Raw genomic sequence first — 23,054 nt, forward strand, 5'->3', positions numbered from 1 at the left:
GTATATGTAGAAAGGATGTTACAGTCACTCCCTGGCTGTGCAGAGATGCAGAGAGTGTAGATATGGAAGACTCAGAAAAAATGACCAATCAGAACAGACAGGGCTCTATCAGGAGGGGGGCGTAAAGAGAAAGGTGCTTTCAGACAGAGGGTGAATACAGGTATATTCAGACTGACAGTATGAGAAAAATAATGTTTTTTTTAACATGTAATTATCTAAACATGTTTGCAAGTATGAACCTGAAAACTCAAGTATGAGCCTGAAAATGAGCATAATATGGGACCTTTAAAGTTAAACTGTTATCTCCGTATTAACTCCGACTGAGACAGCGAAGCCTGGTTATGAATGAGGGGGCGTATCTTTATGAAATTTATTTTATTTTTATTTTATTTTATTTTATTTTTCATCAAGGAGAAGCCACTAGAAGAGGTCACTGGAATGGTAACATCAGCGAAGAGGCTTGTGATGAGTTAAGATCTGAAGCATCTGATACCAAACCCACAGCAACAGAGATGCCATTCACATATCTTATACCAGAACCTCCCAAGTCATTTGCTACAATTAGGAATGTGGTTAAGACCCTAACACACCCCCCCTCAGCCACTGCCTTCTCTCTCTCTCTCTTTCTCTTTCTCTCTCTCTCCCTCTCTCTCACACACACACACACACACACATACACACACACACACACACACACACACACACACACACACACACACACACACACACACACACACACACACACACACACACACACACACACACACACACACACACACACACACACACACTTTCCAACTTCAACAATGCTCACATTGTGTAGTGCTCTGCTGAGGGATTGTGGCCCAGACTGGCTCAAGCTTCACACCAGCATCAAACACGGGCAGATACATTGATAAAAGTGGGCAGGCGATACAATGAAGCTGTTTTATGTTTCCGGACGATAACAAAGCTGCCGGCTCATATCCCCGCTGCTGCTGGTGGGTGGAAACTTCAAACCTCTTAAAATGCCAGCTCTTCAGGAACTATGAAGACGATCTTTGAGTTTGTGGATCTGCTTGGACGATCATAAAACACAACACCACTGAAAAGATGAGCTTTTGGCATGAAATCCTCAGATGTAAAGACATAAGACCTTTTCTGTACAGTTATTACTTATTTATGAGCATGGTCCTTAGCAGGTGTTATGGAGGCAAGCGTGCATTAATATTTGATTCATTTTTCTTGGATGGACGATCAACTCCCAATATATTAGTAATGATCAAGTAGTCGCACAGTAAATAAATAGAGTAGATAAATAGAATAAATAGAGTTTTCTTAGTAAATCCTGATAGTGATTGAAATTCACAGCCTTCCAAAGATAGTTTGGCCTGTTAGCGACCTACAGCAGCTTGCCTCCTTGTCTGGTTGAATCTGGGAGGTTTATTTGTCCAGCTGACTGAAACACTTGCTGTTTATCTACCTTCAACCAACTGAAATAGCAAATAGCATTTGTCTGCTTGAAATGTATAGAGTATCCTAGTTGTACAACAGAACACAGCCTTTCCTTATAGAACATAGGCTACTCAATGTTAAAGGCCAGATTTCATAATAGTTTGATTTCGTTTGATTCTTAAAGCATTATGATTGCGTTTCTGACTCTTTGAATAAGGTATTTAGAATAATTTATTTATCTTTTTCATATATCATGTAGAAAATTAGAAGCAACTCTTACATTTAGAGAGCAATTTGTTTGTTTTATCTTTTGAGCCAGCATCATAAATGTTATTTTATTTTTTTTACACATATCTCTTTTGTAAGCCAAAATGAACTTGATAAATACTTAAAATAATTTGTTCCCATGTGAACTAACAGCAGATATAAAGTGCTGTGAAAAAAAGGTTGTCTGAGTAGCAATGTGACTCTGAATGTGGGGTGGACTTTTTTTTATGGAAATGATGATATATTAAATATTTGTTGCCTCAAACAATTGAATTCAGTGCCATTCAAAATACTTTATTTGTCCCTCAGGTGGGAAATAGTTTGGGTTTTTTTTCACAGCAGGCCTTTTGACATGTCACAGACATGATAAGACTGCTGCTTCAGTTTCAGGCTCTCAATGGACCTTTTTCACGACAGACGTTTTGACGTCATGAAAAGTCCCAGTAAGCTATTCCAGTGACGCCCACTCGCATAGTACACAACCTCGCCTGAGTGGAATGCAGCCGTCATTGACTTTCTTAAATGCTTTTCCTACTATGACGAGTCCAAATGTCTGCAGTGAAAAAGGCCCACAAACAAAAACAATGTAATGTAATGTAAAATACAAAAAAAACATGATTATATCAGTGTAAAGATAACATGTAATAAATCCAAAGCTGAACTAGAGTGTCCAATAATATAAAGACTAGGGTTATCGAACCTAACGTAATACTTACGTTACACGTAAAACCCACACAGGTGTTTTCAGTTGGTTGAATCGACCTCTTCTTAGGACTGTGTGGGTGTGTCTACTCTGATTGATTGCTCCTTCCAGAGTCTCCTTTTAGCTTTGTTTCACCTGTTAAGGCGGGAAAAAGTTTACCTTTATCATTCTTAGTGGTAGACGGACATTTATGACCTTATGACCTCATAAATTCCCATCAAATTCTCATCAAAGCTCCGCCCACCTTCACCCCAATATCCCCAAATCCCAATATCCAAATATCAGAATATCCAAATATCCGAATATCCAAATATCCAAATATTCGAATATCCGAATATCCAAATACCCAAATACCCAAATACCCAAATATCCGAATATCCGAATATCTAAATATCCAAATATCCAAATATCTGGGCCCAACCCTACTAAGTAATGCTACATTCAGGTCAATGTTCCCTTTCAGCAATTTTTTTTTAGCATGCAGTAAACTTTTGAGGTTATTCTGGAGAATATTCTGGAGAGTATTTGTCATTGTTTTAGATTGTTGCAATAATAATTATAAACATACATGTGCATAAAGCAAGCATATTTTTCCACTCCCATGTTGAGAAGAGTATGAAGAACTCAAAAAAATTCCCCTTAAGATACATTTAGAACAGATTTTAAAAAAAGTGAAATTCATTTTTAACCATTGACAATCATGCAATTAAATATTTCAATGAACTGACAGCCCTAATAAAGGCACATACATGTATTTATTATGCATTTGCCCTCGTGTTTAGTACTTTTGTAGACATATAAGTAAATTGGGATGAAATAAATAAATAAATAAATTTCACTGGCTTTTTAATCATATGTACTACCTCAAATTTAGATTTAAAAAACAAACAAACAAAAAACAACAACCTGTCCCTTTACTCTAGCAGGCGGCCCCCTGCTGTTCGCCCTGCTGACCGGAGGGGGCGCTGTGGAGCAGGAGCGCAGAGGCCGGCGGGGGAACAACCAGCAGCAGCCTTCAGTCAAACAGCACCGGGCTGAGCGGGGAGGAGAAGCAGGGTCAGCGGCTCTTAACTTCAGGACTACTGGACACATCTGTACAGCGCTGCCGCAATGCTGCCGCAGGGAACACCTCCCGCTGCTTATGCTGCACTCATATTATTTTATTCTTGTTTTCTGGAGCCGACTTTGGTGCTCGCCTTCAACCTGGACACCAGTCAGGTCATCAGGAAAGACGGAGAGCCCGGCAGTCTGTTCGGCTTTTCTCTCGCCATGCACCAGCAACTCCGCCCGGATAAAAGAATGTGAGTGGTGCCTTTAATTGCACATCTCTACTGCTCTGTTTGCTTTCATCTTCATCTTTGATAGTTGATTATATAGCACCTGACGGGACAGGTGCAGTTAAATTACCGACACAAGTCAATCTGAACTATTAAAGATCTTTAAGTTTATTTCTGTCTAATTTATGTTTAATCTGAGCAGGACACATTTAGTTAATTTAGGAATTCTGCCATTTGCAAGCACTGATTTCCATCCCCTGGTTGTGATGTTGCTACAATGTTGCTGTAGTAATCAACCAAAGCCCACAGTGTTCCTGTTTTTGTTCTAATGTTCAATAGAGTCTCCCTGTGGTGCTTTGAATATAAAATGGAAAGGAGCTTAAAGGCAACAAGTGAATAAACAAAGGTTATAGCTGTGATGCAAATGTGCCTGTAGGTCAAACTGAAGGAGCACTGAGAGGAGAGTAATGTTGCCACTGTTGGTAGATTATTTTATTGTCAACGGATCATTTGTCAGGACAAAAAGTTATTCTGTGGATAGTTTGGGAGGCTTTGATGCTTTTCTTTTTTTAATATCATTGTAAATTAAACATCCTCTGTTGGTGAGATTAAATAAGCAGTTTTAACACTGGGCTCATGTTATTGACTAATATATAGATGAATCAATTATAATAAAAGCCTAAATAATGGTTAGTTATAGCCTTTGATAGATTGTCTATATTTAAACTTGTTTTTATGTGTTCAGTGTAAGTGTTACATTTAGATTTTTACTGGAAATATCAGTCATTTCAATACAACAGTTTTTCCCGTAAAGAACAATATACTGAGAAGAGATGATTTCAGTGAGCGTTAATTGCAAGTGGACTAATGCATCTAGTACTCAGCCTGTCGCACATTTCAGGCAGACATTCATACGAACCAGGTCAGAACCGTTTTCAGCTTGTGCCAGAATGAGAGTAACAGCGGTTAAATTGTAAAGCAGCATTTCAAAGATTCCTACTTATGCAACGTATACACTTCAGTAAATAACTTCCTTTGGCAAGCCCTGAGGGGGGAAGAGAAGACATCAGTGTAGTGAGTCTGGTCAACCTGCCACACAATGTGTGGACAGTGTAACGGGGGTAAAGTGAGGAGAGGGGGTGGCATGTCAAAGCCTGCAACCAGCTTGAGCCTGCATGCAAGATCTACTTTGTTATCCACTGGTTAGCAGGAACAGGACCCTGCAGCAGCATGTTGAGATACACAGAGCGTGGAGAAGAAGCCCTTATAACAAGGTTGGAGAGATTTCCCAGAGATCACATAGATAAGACTTAACTTGTGGAATTTTATCTGAGAAGTGTTTCGTGAATGTACTGGTCATGAAAATGGGCCGGGTCATTTTGTGCACAAAGAAGCCTGTATCCTAAAAAGAGGCACTTTTACATTTTGTCAGAGTTGACAAGGGTAAAGAGAGTGAAAGTCATATTTATTGGGCAAACCAAACAAAAGGCTCGAAATGTGACACTGGCCTGTTAGTTGGTTTTCAGCCAGTAAAAGTAAGAGGAGAGTGAGGATCCACCTCGCTTACAAGCTGATCTGAGGAATCTGCTCCAGTTATACTACACACAATTCTGCCAACATGTGCACAAGCTGCCTATTGAGCACTGAAACAGCATCATTGCACGGTTTCATTATTTTGGGCATTTGCTTAAGTTAGCGTATTTAACAGGTTACTGTAGGCACATTTATCATTTGATCCAAAGAAATGAATCAATCAAAAATTTTCACAATAGTTTTTCAAGGAAAATGCCAAAGTTGTGCAGGTTCTGTCCTCTGAAATGTATCATTTTTAAAGCTTTTTTGATCATATATGAACTTTTGTTCAGTACAATGTAACGACATATTATGTCAAAACATATTTTCTATCGGAATGTTTCAAAAACCAGTGGCCAAGCCACATTACGGCAATATTTAATTCATTTGGATGCATGTTACGTTCATTTTTGCACTTAATGTTTTAAATAATGAGAAAATACTCAGTAATTATCATTTGACAAGTATTTAATGCACACAGTATACAAAAGGGCTTTACCATGTGGTTATTAAATTAGCAGAAAACATTCTATATCGTGATATATATGGTTTCCAAGATATGATATGAAATGACCTCTATCCAATTGAAGATTTTGGCACCCAGCCATAGTTTCAGCTTTCAGTAGCCCAGAACTGAGAAAAAAACCTGTTTGTGAGCACGCTAGACAAAGAAAAGCATCAAATCATCAAGACTAAGAAGCTTGAGTTAGAGGTTTGTCATATTTGCTTAAAAAGTGACAAACAATTTATCGATCAATCAAAGATAGTTTCCTATTGGGCTAAACCTTTGTTTCTGTCATTCCTCTGACTAATGAACGGCCAACTGTTTCAGCTCTACTCACATTAATTGCATATATATTTGAGTCAGTCATAACTTTCAGCCCTATAATATCCTCTCACATCCTGGTTGAAAACACATTTCCTCTGTGTTACTGTATCGAAACGTTCCACATTAGTGTAAGTGACTGCAGCTCCCCCCTCCTTGGCCTTGATATCAGCTCCAAATCCTCATGTGACCCTGAGATTACGAGCCAGACGAGTCATGTGAAAGCTGTAGAGCACACAGAAATAGGTAACTGCCCTGTCTAACTTAAAGCTGTGAGGCACATTGAAGCCAGCAACGTGTTACACACTCTGCATCTGCCGCTTCTGTTCTTATCCGAACATTTTTCGGATGATCACTAGCAGCTGTGAAAGTCTTCTGGCTGTCACCGCACACATTAATGTCATTATAATAAAGCACATGTGAAGAGAGGGGTCCTTTCTGAACGTATATTATATTTGTTGAGCAGCATGTGTGATTCAAGTTATTTGTCGTTTATATTGTTTACAACCTTGTATGCAACTCTGTCCATGCTGTTACTCTAATGGCTTCACTGGAAGCAGAACTTGGCTTCTCAGAGTGGTTAAAGTGTTGTTTTGTGATGGGTGGAAGAAACAAGGAGGTCAAAATGATGTTTCAAAATGAGATTGAACATAATGTGGCGTCTTGCAAAGAGGCAACTGGATGCCTCTTTCATGAATAATGTGTTGGGTTAATGATGTGGATATAACATCCTCTGAATGAAACCAGAGAAAAGGGACATTTGACTGGACACGCACGGCCATCTGTGCACATGTAACCTGATAGATTAAATACATCAGTGAATCATCAGTTCGAGACATTCCACTCAAACTTCAAACTGAACTTTCAAAAGATTTTGAGTAACTTTTTTAAAAAAAAGGTCAATAAACACGTTTAAAACAGGCGACTTAGTCGTTTTTTTAAACTGTATTCTTTACTTAAAGTTGATCACTATCAGTAGTGATTATTCATGATTTCTTATGTGATGATGTGTACCCAGTCAATCACAGGTCAGCACCAATCAAGTGTGTGTGTGTGTGTGTGTGTGTGTGTGTGTGTGTGTGTGTGTGTGTGTGTGTGTGTGTGTGTGTGTGTGCGTCTGTGTGTGTAAACTGAAACAGAACAGCTGCAGCAGTTCTTGTGGCTTTAAGTGCACAGCTGTGGGAGCACTGGACCACATCTGTTAACAAAGACCAGTGAAATCACTGTGTAAACCCACACCAGTTACTGTGTTTTCCCATTTACACTGCACTGAAAGACACGCTGCATGATGGGATGTGGTGGCTTGGGTGATACTGGATTCAGGCTCTGTGGCAGTTGTAGCGTGCATCGTCTGTAAAGAATACGGCCTTCTGCTTTGGTTGAATTTCAGAAAGTTTCTCAAATAATGTTTCTGACTAATCTATAGCTCCATTTTACGAGTCTATGTCAGCATCACAAGCAAACATTGTTTTTAAAATCCAGGAAAAAACAATTTTAAACTCAAAAACTAGTGCGAAATGGCCGTGTTGCATGTTAATGTCAATGTCACCACTTAGTTACATGCTAAATTCTACAACTGTCACTTTCCAGAGTAGCTTTGCGGTTAAGTTGAAGGTGTTTCCCTTGACAGCTGTGTTACTGTCTCTTCATAAATGTGGTGTTTTCCTGCATAAACACCTGCAAAATCTAGATATGGCTGCAAATGACAATTATTCTTATAAAAAGTGAAACTGCAGATTATTATCTCAATTCATATTTTGTCAGAAAATAGTGAAAGGTTTCCTGAAGGTGATCTTTTTTAATAGCTTGTTACTATCACAAAGAAAAGCATCAAATCCTCACATTCATCCATCTTTTGAAAATCTGGAACAATGAACTGATTATCCAAATTGTGTGTGTTGGAAAATATGAAATTACAACGTTGTCATTGTGTGTAAATGTTCTGCAGTTCTCGTAGCGCTGAACCGCTGTTGCTCAGAAGCGTAAATGTTAACCTGAAGCTTACTTTGTAAAGACTCTTGGTTGTATTTGCATTTCACTGGGCTTTGTTTGAGGAGAGGGTTTTCAGTTTGGTCTTCAGTTTCACATCAGACCTCCTCAGGAAGAGTCCTCGTTTAACAAATGAAGAGCCACAGGGCCGGCCCTCAGATCAATAGTTACCGAGGGAAGTGCAGAGTCACAGGGAGGAGAAAAGGGTGGAGAGGATTTCCTCTCCGTCTTTGGAGAGAATTCCTTCACAGTAAGAAGCCTGGTCAACTCACACACGCGATAGCGCAGCTTACCATTGTGATGTGTGCTATAACCCCGAATCCCATCACAATTTCACCTGCCTGGGAACTGGAGATAAACATTTGCTTCCATCAAATAAACTTAAAATGAAATAAGAATAAAGGAAATGTCATACAAAGTTAAAACCTCTTATTTCAATCAATGCCAATCATTCAAATTATACTTCAGTGTGACAAATCGCCTTATCAGGCAGTTTTTTTATTTGGGTTGAAAAATTCGTTCAAAGGTCATTTTCAGGGTAACAGCAGAAGTTTTCTAGATGGCAGAACAGTTTTTTGGCAAAAGTTCAAATCAAGCCAGAGTGTTAAGTCTTTCAGGTTTCTGGATTCTGGCCATAAATGTCCCGTTTCAGAATCGTGTGTTACTAGTTTAGATATATAGTCAGGTTGTTAAATAGCCAGTCTCTAGTCTCATAAATTCATATGCATAATAATAATAATATTCATGGTGTGCAGCTATGGAAGTTTAGTCTGTCATAGTCTTATTTATTTATTTATTTAAGTCCTCCAGAGGCTAAATTATGCTAACTACAAAACTATGAACCAAGTTGAGAACAACAGTGTGGAAAAACAAGTGTAGTCTTTTATATACTTCTATCTTCGAAAAACAATTGCTGTTACATTCTCCAGGGTGAACTCTGACAGGAAATATGGCCAGCCTTAGTTTCCTCTTACCACCTCACAAGTTGTGCAACATACTGTACACATCATGCAAGAATGTGACAGTGTGTAAAAGCTTAAAGATGTGTCAGCAAGTTACCATCACATTACGGAGATGTCAAGATTAGCTTGTTCATTGCTTGATTTTAAAGTTACAAATCTATTCTTAAAGGTTTCAATTATTTCCCAGTCGTCTCCAGTTATGGTCACCTGAATGTGACCTGTGATAATATGCAAACAGAAAGCACATCTATGCCTGCTGTAACCAAATTGAATCATCCTTTGCACAGACATGATGCTAGTTGTCCTCTGAAACGGCCTTCCAGAGCATCTCCAGTAAATGAATGATAATAGCAGTTGACAATATTCAATCATTGAGTTTTTTCATTTATTTTTTTTACTTGCAGAGTCCGGAATCAGATATTCATGTCAAGGTCCTAACTACTGTAAAATATTGTGACTTTAAAATCACATAACGGGCAATATATCTTTGTCTGTGTCTAGTACAAGTCCTTAAATGTATGTGTAAAAGAAAAGTTTTGAACAGCTTTCATCTGATTACTTCATCCGAGTTGCTGCTATCAGCTTACATCTAGCTTGATAAGGCTGTGTGGAGGATGTGGGTTCAAGGTAGAAGTAAATAAATTATTATTGGACTGAGCATGCTCCAAATTGAATGCTTCACTGCTTCTTTGCTCTTCGCATCGGTCTACTGTCCCATACAAAAGTTTTGTGTCTTATCACAAAACACAGCAGCTCTTTGTACACAGCCAGCCTTTCACGGGCGAAGAAGTCGCGTTGCATCCCTTTTTTAGACAGAAAATGCGACCACTGTCACAGCCGCCCTCTGTTGATCTTCTCACATACACATGCTAAATTCAACAAGCTGCTGCTTACACTGAAGGTGAAACTAACAGGTAGCTACATAAAAAAGTAAATCTCAGTACCTGTCAAGATATCTGTCAATAATACTGTTTTTATTTTTCTCTTCAGGCTGTTGATTGGTGCACCCAGAGCCAGGGCTTTGGGAACACAGACCGCCAACATCACAGGGGGGCTTTATAAATGTGAAATCACACAGTCCAACCATTGTGAGCGCATTGAATTTGATAATGAAGGTGAGTGATCTTTCTGTCTGCATAAACTACGCTGTTTCCTGAGCTCAAGAATGAATATAAGTGCTCACACCTTTGTGTTCTTAAATTTTGAAAGAGAACATACGTATTGAGAACAAGGAGAATCAGTGGATGGGGGTTACAGTTCAGAGCCAGGGACCTGGGGGAAAGATTGTGGTGAGTCAAGCCGAGCGTCTGAACCATCATTCCCAGTAACTTCGAGTCCCGGTGCGGTCTTATCTGTTAGTTTAGGGTTTAAACTCTGCTGTTTGTAATTTCAGACTTGTGCTCATCGCTATCAGAGGCGTTTGTTTGTGAACACGCCTCAGGAGTCCCGGGACATCACCGGGCGCTGTTACGTCCTGAGTCAAGACCTGACCATCGACTCGTCCTCTGATGAAGACGGAGGTAACTGGAACTTCTGTGAGGGCAGAGCCAGAGGCCACGAGATGTTTGGATCTTGCCAGCAGGGTTTGGCTGCCACCTTCACCAAGGACTACCATTATGTGGTGTTTGGAGCACCAGGAGCTTACAACTGGAAAGGTCACTGACTAACCACACACCCCTACAGAAACACACAGTGCTGCTACCTTATTTCTTGGGAGAATGAAGTTTCTCATTCTGCTAAAATAAGTAATGGGATGTTTGTACTACTAAACATTTCTGCAGGCATGGTGCGGGTGGAGCAAAAGAACAACACTTTGCTAGAGATGGGATTTTACGATGACGGCCCGTATGAAGTAGGAGACGAGCATCTCTTGAACCCCGAGCTCGTGCCTGTACCTGCCAACAGCTACCTCGGTAGGTGTCTACCTTCAAAAGAGATGAGCTCTATTTGTGGGTCACTTGTATCCTGTGGGTTGAGCGATGTACTGCACTACCTCCGTTGGTCAGAGCATTGCTTACATATTTGGCATGAGCAGTGTTTTACTGATATATTTTCTAGTTTTGTCTCGTGATTATTCTTCAGTCTTTGAGGTTTTACTGCTAAAGACACATGATCAGATGAAACATATCAAGTTGAAGAGTCCGTTCTCACAGCAGACATTTTGACCTGACAAACACAGGTGTAACTCATAATTAATCAGTTGCTGCATTGCAGTAATTGCTGGAACTGAGCCGTCAATAATGCCATTAGTTTGGGAGCATATCTATGTTGCCCAACATAGATATGTTGTCCTCTTAGTATGACACATTTAAGAGCTTTCAGTCTTTATATTTTCAGCGACGATATACGTTTCCTCGCTTCGGTATGCTGAAATAACCCACATACAGCACATAGCTTACTGATGTTTTACTCCTTCAAACCTACCTAACTTTCTTGACTTTAGACATTGATATCTCCACAGTGGCTGAATGGATTCATTCCATTCAAACTGCATTTGAAACATTCATTTCCCTTCATTCTTTGAAATTTTAATTACGACAATAGCACTTACCAGTGTCTGAGAATGTTAGTTTACATACATTATTTATATGGAAGAATATACTGTCAGTTTGAGGAAAATGGTATTTTTCATTTGCACATCTGAAACTAATGACAAGCATGCTTCAAAGTCTTCAAGTCTTTTAGATGAGCTTCATCTTCACTCTTTTTGTTAGTAGTTTCCACAGTATTGTTACCAGTTGATAACGTTTCTGGCTGATTAGAAGATAAAAAAAGTTTTGGAAACCGCTGCAGTAAACATCATTTGCAGTGTTAGTAGAAGCTTTGAGAGATCTTCTCGTTGTTGCTGCACTAGCGACTCATACAGGATGGTCAGGGCAACTGCATGGAGATGGGAGGGCATTGTGATCTGGTCATGTGTATTTAAGCAGTCTCACTTTAGTCCTCACTGGGAGGTTAAAAGAGAGGACTGTGTGGGATATAGAGGAACTCACTATTCCAAATTAGGGAGAAATAAGGGTAAAATATGATATTTATGTCCTACACCGCCTCTCACACTCAAGGATTCTCCCTTGATTCGGGACACAGCATCACCAGGAGCCGCGACCTGACGGTGGTGGCTGGAGCGCCCAGAGCCAATCATAGTGGAGCTGTGGTCCTATTGAAGAAAGAGAGCGAAACCTCCGCCAGACTTTTGGTGGAGCACACCCTGTACGGGCCAGGACTCGCATCCTCCTTTGGATATGACTTGGCTGTGGTTGACCTGAATGGTGATGGGTAGGAAACTTTTTCACCGCCTTTACTCTGCTTTAGTAAAAAGATTATTTTATTTTATTGGGATGGGTGCAGATTCCAGCAGGGACGCATGGGACACGTCCCCCTACATATTTAGCATGTGCATTTGCAAAAATATTATTATCTTTATATTTTAAATTGTCACCTGTCCTTTCCTTTACATAAATAAATGCATTTCCCCAATAAATTTAGTGCATAATAATCCACCAGAATGCAGGAAATTCATAACCTGACTATCGCCAGATGACTTTCGTTCCGCCCTGACTCCGTCTAGCTCCACTCATCCATCTGGGATCGATCCATTGCAGAGGGATTTCAGGGTCTGCAAAAAAGGGTTGAGCCAATCAGGATCGCCGGGCGGGGGTTTTATAGATGTGACGTAGCGGAGAAGCGACTGTTGTGATTCAGACAACAATAGGGGCTCGCATCGAGGAAGCAGGCGTCAACATGGATGCTGCTATTTCATCAGTGTTGTCCAATCTAGAGAATATTTATTTTTTACAAGAACGCCAGAGAACGGCTCTGAAGGCTTTTGTTGGTGGAAACCATGTTTTTGCCCTTCTCCCATCCGGGTTTGGCTTTTCCCTGTGTCGCTCTCATCAGTGTCACGGGTTGGTTTCGATTTGAGTGGTTGAAGTATCACGTCAATAAAGATGATGGACAAGTGGTTTATACAATCATGTGCAAGGATTTTTGACAACGCCCAGCCTACTGAAATAACCCTCTAATGGAGAGATCCCAGATGTATGAGTGAAGCAAGGCGGAACGAAATTCATCTGGCGAGAGTCAAGTTAGGAAATTCAGCGATTGATGCCCAAAATTTTACAGGGGAGATCCCCCAGACCCCCCGCTAGATATGTGTCCCCCCCTGTGTTGAAAGGAAATCTGCGCCTTTGCTTATCGGAAACTACATTTTTTAACATTGATAGTGGACTATTTATTTCATAGTCTGTATGATATTAAATATTTACCTCTCCTCTTTGATCTAGATGGCAAGACATAGTTGTAGGGGCCCCTCAGTTCTACATGAAGGACAGAGACATTGGAGGAGCCGTTTACGTCTACATTAACCAGGCAGGAAGGTGGGAAAGAATCACTCCTGTCCGTCTCAACGGGACGAAAGACTCGATGTTTGGACTGGCAGTGGAGAACATAGGAGACATCAATCGAGACTCGTATGAAGGTTGGATTTGGCTGTCGTTTTGTAGCTTTATTTATGTTTTCCTGATCAGTCTCTGTCACGTAAACTGGTATGTTTCTCATACAGACATTGCCATCGGAGCTCCTTATGATGACGGTGGTGCAGGAAAGGTCTACATTTATCATGGCTCTGCACGAGGAATCAGAACCAGCCCTGCACAGGTCAGTTTTCTGGAGATTTTTTTATAGTGGCTGTTAGCAATATTTTTATATTAACAATGGATCACATACAGATACTAAACTAGAGACCATCTTGTGATGGGCATCAAATCAGGCCAGGGGATGTAAAGTGGGGCAAACAATGGCCCCTTTCCTACTTCCTTGCTATTTCCCTACTTTTGGGACCCTTGCTAGCCTTCTTCAAACTACTGTAAAGTTCTGAGACTGCATGTTGCACGGTTGTGACACTATCACAGTGATGAAATGTGTCTGCAGATGAAGAATGAGATGAAAACAATACCTTTTCCCCACGATGATTTCATTCATTTTGATACATAGTCTTCATCATGTTAGCTCCTGATACCAAATAAGAAACATTTGAATGTTATATTATGCATTTGCTGACCAAGTTTCTTAAGTTTGAATTTTTAAATGATTTCTCCTTTTTTACAGATCCTTTCAGGAAAAGAACACAACATGCGACTCTTTGGATATTCTTTAGCAGGGAACATGGACTTGGACAGTAACTCTTATCCAGACGTGGCTGTAGGCTCTCTGTCGGACACAGCCCTGATCTTCAGGTAATATTTACATTTTTAGAAGTCAATTCAAACTAGATTTGTACCACAACTTCATTCAACCTTTCAACCTTTTTTTCAGGGCACGGCCAGTCATTAGCATCAGGAGGGATGTCAAAATATCTCCCCAGGAAATTGACCTCACAATTAAAACCTGCGGTAAAAGCATCTGGTAGGTTTTCTTACATTTCAGCAGACCTAAAAGTCAAAACTGTCTCTGTTAGAGTTGGTAAAAACAATCCATGTCCTATCCTTAGCTTTTCCGTGGACGCATGCTTCTCCTACAAAGCAAACCCTGCATCCTACAACCCAAGACTAAGTAAGTGGAATGGTAAAAAAAAAAAAACCTGACTTATTTTACAAAGATTTGTTCAGTTGTTCTTACACATGCTTCCCTCTTCACTGCAGCTATCGGCTACTATGTCGAGGCTGACGGAGAACGCAGGAAACATGGGCTGCCCTCCAGAGTGACTTTCCTTAACAAATCCCGCACTGAAACAGATTACCAGTTTAACGGCACCTTGGACCTCCGCGCCCAAAACCAGAAAACATGCATCAAGATAACAGCCAAACTCAAGGTGAAACATGTCTGCCACATAGTTAAATCACATCTACAGGATAAATTTCACTCGGAAAACGACAACCAGGAATAAACTGAGTTAGTCTGCACTTCTTGGAGGAATTTATTGAAATATGTGATCACACTCAGCCAGTACCGCTTGCAAAATATGTTGGTAAACAAAATAGTTTTATTAGAAAAGGTATTTTTGTAGCAATATATCATCATTCAATTTGATGTCTCAGAGAAATTAGTTTTTGGAGTTGCAAGCTGTTTTCTTGTATACTAAACAACTCCACATTCTCTCAGCCTCTTAAATCCTATTCTACACAAATTATAAAGCTGAAACGATTGGTTGATTAATCAATGAGTTGATCCACACAAAAAAATAAATCGTTCTCTATTTTTATAATTGATTAGTCATATCAGACATTTTTCAAGTAAAGATCCCAAACATTATCTCGTTCCAGCTTCTCTGTTAAAGCTTTGGGAAATGAAAAAGTGCACTATTTATGGACACCTACAGAGGTTTAATTAATGAATCAATCAATAGTGGAAATAATCGTTGCAACCTTATGTGTTTGTAGCCTTACAGTATGTATTTGCAACAATATCAAGATAGTTATGACTGCTTTAACCTTCAAAAAAGGATTGATTTTTTTGTAAAATTATTATACAGAGAAAGGTTTCTCTGTATAATAGAATGCATGTATAAGTAAACATTATGCTTAATACTATGACGTCTGTTTCTGATTTGCACAGGAAAATATTAAGGACAAGATGCGCAGCATTCCCATTGAGGTGTCAGCAGAAATTGTGGGCACTAAACGACAGAAGACAAAGAACAGCCTCCCTCAGCTCATGCCCATACTAGACTCCTCTCAACCAGGCAAAGACGTCACAGAGGTAAACAGACTACAGCAGTTATTATGTAGTTAGTGACGAAAGGTTCACAGTGGAGCAAAGTTTGTACACGGATTTGTTATTTGTTGTCGCTGCAGGTCAACTTTGTAAAAGAAGGATGTGGAAGTGATCGTATTTGCCAGAGTAACCTGAAGATGGAGTACAAATTATACTACAAAGAAAGCAACCAAGATGTCTACTCTCCATTACCCACGTGAGTAAAATGTGATTAAATTAAGTCAAATATATTAATTAAATCTGAAATTACAGTGAAAGACAAGACAAGCTCTGCCACGATTAACTCTTTTATTTTTGGGCCTCACTTACTGTGGGCCGACTGATGGTTGTATGGTGGCGTCTCTCTAGTCCAACGACCCACTGATATGAAAGCATAGCCCGAAAAGACAGACAAGTTCAGACAGGTCCACAGTTTGATACCCGTCCAGCCCACAACATGGAAGGAGCTGAGTACACAAACCAGGGCTAAAATAAACATGTATGTTGCTGTGTGTCTGTTGGATGGAAAAGTGGGCAATGGTTGGATAAAATGTTCGCCATACAAGCCAATTTTAATGGAAGCTATTTTTCTATAAAATCCTACCTGAGGTGAGCTTCTTTGTTTATGTATTTGCAGCAAGAACAACATCCCTGAGTTTCATCAAAATTATGAGAAGAGGGACCTGGCTCTGCGTGTGACAGTCAACAACATGAATGGAGATGATGCTTATGAGGCAAAGGTGGTGGGGACTTTCCCAGATACGCTGTCATATTCTGGAGTCCGTTCACATCACACAATGGTAAAAACAAGATCTGGAAAAAATGTAAATGATGATGATGTTATATGGTGGACCTATTAAATTAGATTAAACACCTTAGGCTACAAAAAGCCTTTACTGTCATTGTGGCAGAGCAACAAGGAGATTGGAGATGCAACTCTGTTTGGTGCGTATTAAAATACAAATAAACTTTAGAAATTGAATAGACATATTTAAGAATTTAAAACACAAGACAACGCGCAACAGATAACACTGTTAATAGGTGCAAAAAGTGTCTATCAGAATAAATGTTAAAACTATGGATGCTGTATAAAAAATACTGTTTTTACATGAAAAGGAAAATGTATAAATATATTGCACAGGTGCATTTTATGTATGTATTTATTTATTTTGGTCGGTTCAGTCCTCCATAACAAATTGTTTGGTGTCATATCCATTGAGATTGTGAGATTGACCAAAAATTCACACCACAGAGCCCTAATGGCCAAACTACTGATTTTCTATTGATGGCTCTTTGCAGCTGTGCATTGAAGTGATTATCAATTATAAAACCACTGACTTAAAAAACATGAATTTTCCATAATAATATTTATAAAAAAATATATATATATATAGAAAATGCACTAAAATCCCAAGAGGTGTATCCTGTGTCCAGTGTAGTGACAGATTTTGTATTAGGTCTATATGAGTCACATGGGGATACATCCAGTACTTGTGAAATGAATCATCCAACTGACAGCCTTGCCATGAAATACCATAAAAAAAGTCTAAAGTCTAATTCAGTTCTGACAAACTAATTGCTTTTTGATTTGTTTGTTGATCCAAGTTTATAATGTGTTCTTTTCAGATGGAAAAGCTGATTATCTGCACAGCCAATCAGAACGGCTCTCAAGCAGACTGTGAGCTGGGGAATCCTTTTAAGAGAGACTCAAAGGTACAGACTTGTGTCACATGTTCACCCTCACGCTTACTTATTGCACTTCAAATGTGAAAGATGTTTTTTTCAACCTTTTTTTTGCACCAGGTTACATTTTACATCATCCTGAGCCCTGTGGATAAGACTCTTTTCGACACCACGGAGATTGGCGTCGACCTGCAGCTCCATACGTAAGTGGCATACTGCTGCTACATGCTTTTCCTTTTCCCCGTATTTTCAGATATGTTTCCATTAATGTAAACAGAAAAAAAAGTTGTAAAACTGTACTGGTGTCTTTTTTTGCTTTCAGAACAAGTGTGCAAGAAAATATCCCCCCTGTGAAAGTGAGGGCTAAAGTAATCATTGAATTGCCGTTGTCGATCAGCGGGTAAGTGTGTTAGCGTGACTACAGATAATGTGCCTCCATCAGTATGTAGAATACCTATTGTTGCTTGTTTTCATCAGGGAAGCCAGCCCTAATCAAGTTTCCTTTGGAGGTGCTGTGAAAGGTGAGAGTGCCATGAAGACAGAAGAAGAGATTGGAAGTTTGATCACTTACACATTCAGAGTAAGTTCCCTCATCTGACCTGCACCAGTGCACGATTATCACATCACTGCTGTCAGATAAGATAGTCTCAGTGTAGGAAATCATGACATATGGATTTCTCCTGCAGATAAACAACTTGTTGAAGTCTTTTAAGTCTTCTGTCAAAGCCTCGCTTCACATTCAGTGGCCCAAATGGAACAAAGACGGTAAATGGCTTCTCTACCTGGTGAAGGTCTCCTCTGCAGGACCGGAGAACATCCTTTGCTCTCCTGAGTCTGAAATCAACTCCCTCAAATACATCCAGGTAGTAGTTTTAAACCTTTCATTTCCAAGTACTCAAAGTAAAATCAGCACCGGCCAGAAGTCTGCTTCATTCCTCTTTGAATTAACGAGAGGGAATGTTCTTACAGGAGACCCCTGCGTCCAGGACGAAACGTGAGATCGGAGAAAGAAAAAGTGTCGGCAAAAAGTCTTCACTGTCAGTCAAAAGAAAAGTTTTGGTGAGTCTTTTTATGTGGAGATGTACATGTGTACATTTACTCAAGTACTCTATTTGAGGTACTTAAGTTACTGAAGTCTTCTCCTTTCATTGTACTTGGGGTTGCTTTACAAATTCTGATTTTTGCACACAAAACATATGAATTGGCACTATTTCAATACAGCAGGATACTGTTTATGTTATTACTTTACTTGATTTCTATTTGCACTACTTTAACAGAATAATGACGGATACGGTTTACTGTTTATGTTATAACTTTACTGTCACTTTATTGCTGTTTTGACCTATTTCCACCTTATTTTTTATTTTTACCTTATTTGTTCAGCTGAAACGATGAGTCGATTAAGTGATTAGTCAATTGACAAAAAAATATGATTAGATTTCATACTATTTATATTTAAAATAAATGAATAAATAAATAATAATAATAATAATAATAATTCTGATTTCAGCTTCTCAAATGGGAAGATTTGCTGCTTTTCCTTTTAATTATTTTAACTTATTTCAAATCATTTTTACAAACTAAACAATCAATCGAGTATTATTAGAGTGTGATATTAGTACCAATACTCAACTAAAGGATCTGAAGACTTCCTCCATCACACATCCATACCTCCGTGTAGATAAAGATGTGTCTCCTCCCCAGACGTGTGACGGGGGGATCAAATGTGTGGTGCTCAAGTGCCCCCTGCAGTCCCTGAACAGTACAGCAGTTGAACTGAGGTCTCGTCTCTGGAACTCAACCTTTATCGAGGTGAAACATTGTATTCTCACTGTTTCCACGTGCCTCATGTGTGATTTGGTTGTAACCGCCTGTCTCACCTGAGCAGCTGTTTTTGTTTTTACACAGGACTACGCCTCTGTCTCAAACTTGCACATCGTTGTGAAGGCCTCGCTCGTCCTTCACACTCAGGCTAAAAACATGATCCTGAGAACTCCTCACGCGGATGTAAGCAGCTCAACAGCTACCGGCCAATGAATAAGCGTTCAGTGTCTTGATCCTGTCTCACCTCTTGGATGTTCTCCTTTTACTGCAGGTGACAGTGGTAGTGTCCCCTGAAGATGCAGTAGCTCAGCTCACTGGAGTTCCCTGGTGGATCATACTGGTGGCTGTTCTCGCAGGCATCTTGATTCTGGCTCTGCTGGTGTTTCTGCTCTGGAAGGTGAGACACAGACGTTACACCTTCATGTCACTCACGTTTGGTAAGACTGGATGCAAAAAGCAGATGACCCTTTGGTGTAATTAGATCAGAAAAGGTGCAGTCTGTGTGCAGCCTTACGCTTCATATCAAAGTAAATAAACATTTTTAGGCCGTCAAAATAAGCATTTTAAAGGCCTCATTTCGAGCTGTTCTAACCATTATTTTTACATCTCCTCGACTTAACACTTATGTAATTAATTGGAAATCAATAAATAATAGATTAGTCCACACCTAGGTGAAATATATTAGTTATATGTATGATTTCACATTCTATTCCCTATTAGGTGCAGGGTGGTATGACCAATAAGTTGTGTCATGGTGTTTTTCAAGATTTTGTATGCATGACTGGGCCTTGTTATAGGTTTATATTGGCTTATTCTACTGTCAGGAGTACATAGAATATAAAAACATGCTGTTCAGTGGTGACATTGTTTTTAATATACAATTATTAGAGTTACAAATCATTTATGTGACAAATTGGTGTGTGCCACGGCGTTCTGTCCTGTTAAAGAGAGGGCTGCGAACAATATTATATCTTTTGCTGCCAATTTAAGAGTTACAATTGTTTCAGCTATGGCAGAACATGAACAATTCATATCGTACAGGAAATTAATATGGTTATACCAGTTAATCCTGTATACCTCCCTGTGCTACTCTCTATAATACAGACTACAGTACAAATAAGTGAAGTTACTGAACATGTGTTTTTTACATAATGAGTACTGTCTATGGTCTAGAAAAAAAATAATTAATTCAGCCTGTTATCTTTGGGGTTACATTATTCTGAAAATAAACAAGCAATATAGTTTTTGTCAGGTGACATTTAAGCATGAACACTGGACTCTGATAAAGTATTTTGTTAATCAAATGTATTTCTCTGGTGTTTTGATGGAAGACATCATAACGGCTGTTGGCCATCATCACTGATTCAGTTTGTCACTCTTAACACTTCATCACCCTTGCTCCCCCTCTCAGTGTGGTTTCTTCAAGAGGGCATCAAAAGACCAATACGATGCTGCATATCACAAGGCAGAGATCCATGTTCAGCCCTCTGACAAAGACAAACTCTCTGCTGAGGCCTGATTTATACTCTCTGAACAGGGGTAAAAAACAAGCTGTCAGCATGGAGCGTGATTACTGCGGCAACTAATGAACTCACTTTCCAACCACAGCAGCTGATTTCAGGCAGCAAATTCAATCAGACGCATATTGTACTGAGATGATGAAACAGGAGCATTTACATTTGAGCCTTAGTGCAACGTAAAAAATAATTGACACAATCATAAGGTGTCTGATATTTGGTCAATATGTGCCTCTGAATTTTGCTAAGAAATCAATGCATTTTCTTACCAACAGGCTTAAATTGTAATTTCGGCGAAAAAACATCCCATGGTCTTTTTCGGCACATAACACATAAAATAAGCGATCGAGAGTTATTTTTTCGTCCAACAACTATTAACGGAGAAGTCCAGGAGAGACGCTAACAGCTCCAAAGGGCTAACACTGATTAGCTCGGGGCAGTACGGTGAAGACATTAAAATGGCTTTTTTAACCACTAATATTGCTCAAAATAACGCCAAACCTCTGCAGTAGCATGAGAAGAGTCCCTACACATAAAACAAAGCACCAACAATGTAGTTAGTGAACCCAGAGTTTATTAAAAGAGATCTTTTGAAAGACTTACCAACTGGCCCCGGTACCAGCTCCTCTCATAGTAAAGTCCTTTCAAGTCGATTACCAAATGAAATCCAAAAGGAAGGAGCCCATTGGTGCTTGGTTTTATGTGTAGGGACTCTTATCATGCTGCTGCAGAGGTTTGGTGTTATTTTGAGCAGTATTAGTGGTTAAAAAAGCCGTTTTAATGCCTTCACCGTACTGCTCGGAGCTGATCTGTGTTAGTTAGCGACTGTCCCGGATTTCTCTGTTAATAGTTGTTACACGAAAAAACTGTCTCAGTGGCTTATTTGATGTATGTAAGTGCCGAAAAAAGACCATGGGATGATTTTCCACCGGAATTATATACTCTAATATCTGCTTTTTTTGGTAATTGTTCTGCTCTGCAGGTGCTTTCGCTGACATCGCTTTTACTGCTTGGCTGTTTGAAACTCCCCATTAAAAACTGCAAAGCATGCTTAACATTCCTGCACATCTCCACTCTCGTTGTTAACATCGTGCATGAATATTCCTGACTTTTATGCGTTTTTTAATATTGCCTCGTGTTTTGTTCAAATCTCCCTTCCCAGTGCGGGTTCTTCAAACGCTCCAAACAAGAGGACAGCGTCCCTCGTTACCACGCTGTGCGGATAAGAAAGGAAACTCCAGAGTACAAAGATGGAAAAGTCAAGCTTGATCCTTCTGAAAAAAAGCAGTGGATGACAACTTGGATCGACAATGAAAGTTACTCCTGAGGTTTATACGGTACAAACCGTTTACAACCACAAACACGCTATTTCTTTCCCTTTCTTTTGTTAATTTGGTGAAAATCAGTGATTTTCCTCTACAGGAATAAGTTGTCTTTGCATTTTTACACTGTATAGATGAAATGTTTTTGTAAGTTTTGTATATATTTAAATACGTCTGTACACTGTATATTTATTTTTTGATAAAAAATAATGTGATGCAGCCAAAGAGTTTTTTTTTCAGTCTTCCATGTTCTCTAGCAGATCGATGAAGGGCAAAGGACACTGCTGTTTTATGAAAATGTACTGTCACACTAAAAGCCGAACGTCTATGCACGGAACGCACAGCTAGCTCAGTGTCACATGAATGTATATGTTCCTCTGTTGCTTTACGTTTCTAGTTTTAGTTGCATCAGAAGTGCTTCTGTCCTTTTTGGAATGACATTTTGGCACATAATTTCACACTAATTAAAAGGTGCACAAATGCTACGACTGACTGGAAAAGCGAGCAGGGGTCTTTTTCCCCACTTCTGTTCTTTTGATTCTTCACCTCGTCTCACTGTTGTGGCGTTCGGGTAGCACACACACTGAACTGTAGGTCATCACTGAAGTAAGACTTTTTGTTCCATGTGAGGAATCCAAAGGGAAGATGGCCCAAAGGAAACTGAAATGTTTGTTTTACAGATTTAATCCAAAGTGACTGTCTTACTTGTTGAATTGTCAAGTATAATAAAATGCTTCAAAACCATAAACATATTCCTTCATTCATCTTCAACCGCTTATCCCGGGGTTGGGGTCGCAGGGGTGCTGGAGCCGATCCCAGCTGACATCAGACGTGAAGTGGGTTCACCCTGGACAGGACCCCAGTCTATCACAGGGCACATAGAGACGTACAGAGACGGACAACCATTCACACCTATGGGCAGTTTAGAGTCATCAATTAACCCAACACCTGCATGTCTTTGGACTGTGGGAGGAAACCGGAGTACCTG

At 39.6% G+C, this 23,054-nt stretch overlaps 1 protein-coding gene across 1 annotated transcript; it reads left to right on the plus strand.

The window, feature by feature from the left end:
- Positions 1 to 3,514: 3,514 nt before the first annotated feature.
- Positions 3,515 to 22,659, plus strand: itga6a (integrin, alpha 6a; the record flags this gene model as incomplete). The annotated part of the gene is made up of 25 exons (XM_083921044.1): positions 3,515 to 3,705; positions 10,021 to 10,145; positions 10,240 to 10,319; positions 10,424 to 10,685; positions 10,812 to 10,943; positions 12,093 to 12,306; positions 13,314 to 13,507; positions 13,592 to 13,686; positions 14,137 to 14,264; positions 14,344 to 14,433; positions 14,519 to 14,580; positions 14,670 to 14,839; positions 15,583 to 15,726; positions 15,822 to 15,937; positions 16,358 to 16,520; positions 17,347 to 17,433; positions 17,524 to 17,606; positions 17,726 to 17,803; positions 17,881 to 17,983; positions 18,090 to 18,266; positions 18,373 to 18,462; positions 19,108 to 19,215; positions 19,312 to 19,410; positions 19,499 to 19,624; positions 21,907 to 22,659. The coding sequence occupies 25 exons, from the start codon at positions 3,515 to 3,517 to the stop codon at positions 22,069 to 22,071; spliced, it is 3,282 nt and encodes a 1,093-aa protein (XP_083777170.1). The 3' UTR covers positions 22,072 to 22,659.
- Between the last annotated feature and the right edge of the window lie 395 nt (positions 22,660 to 23,054).

The sequence above is a fragment of the Echiichthys vipera genome (genome assembly GCF_963691815.1).
Source record: "Echiichthys vipera genome assembly, chromosome: 10".
Classification (NCBI taxonomy): domain Eukaryota; kingdom Metazoa; phylum Chordata; class Actinopteri; order Perciformes; family Trachinidae; genus Echiichthys; species Echiichthys vipera.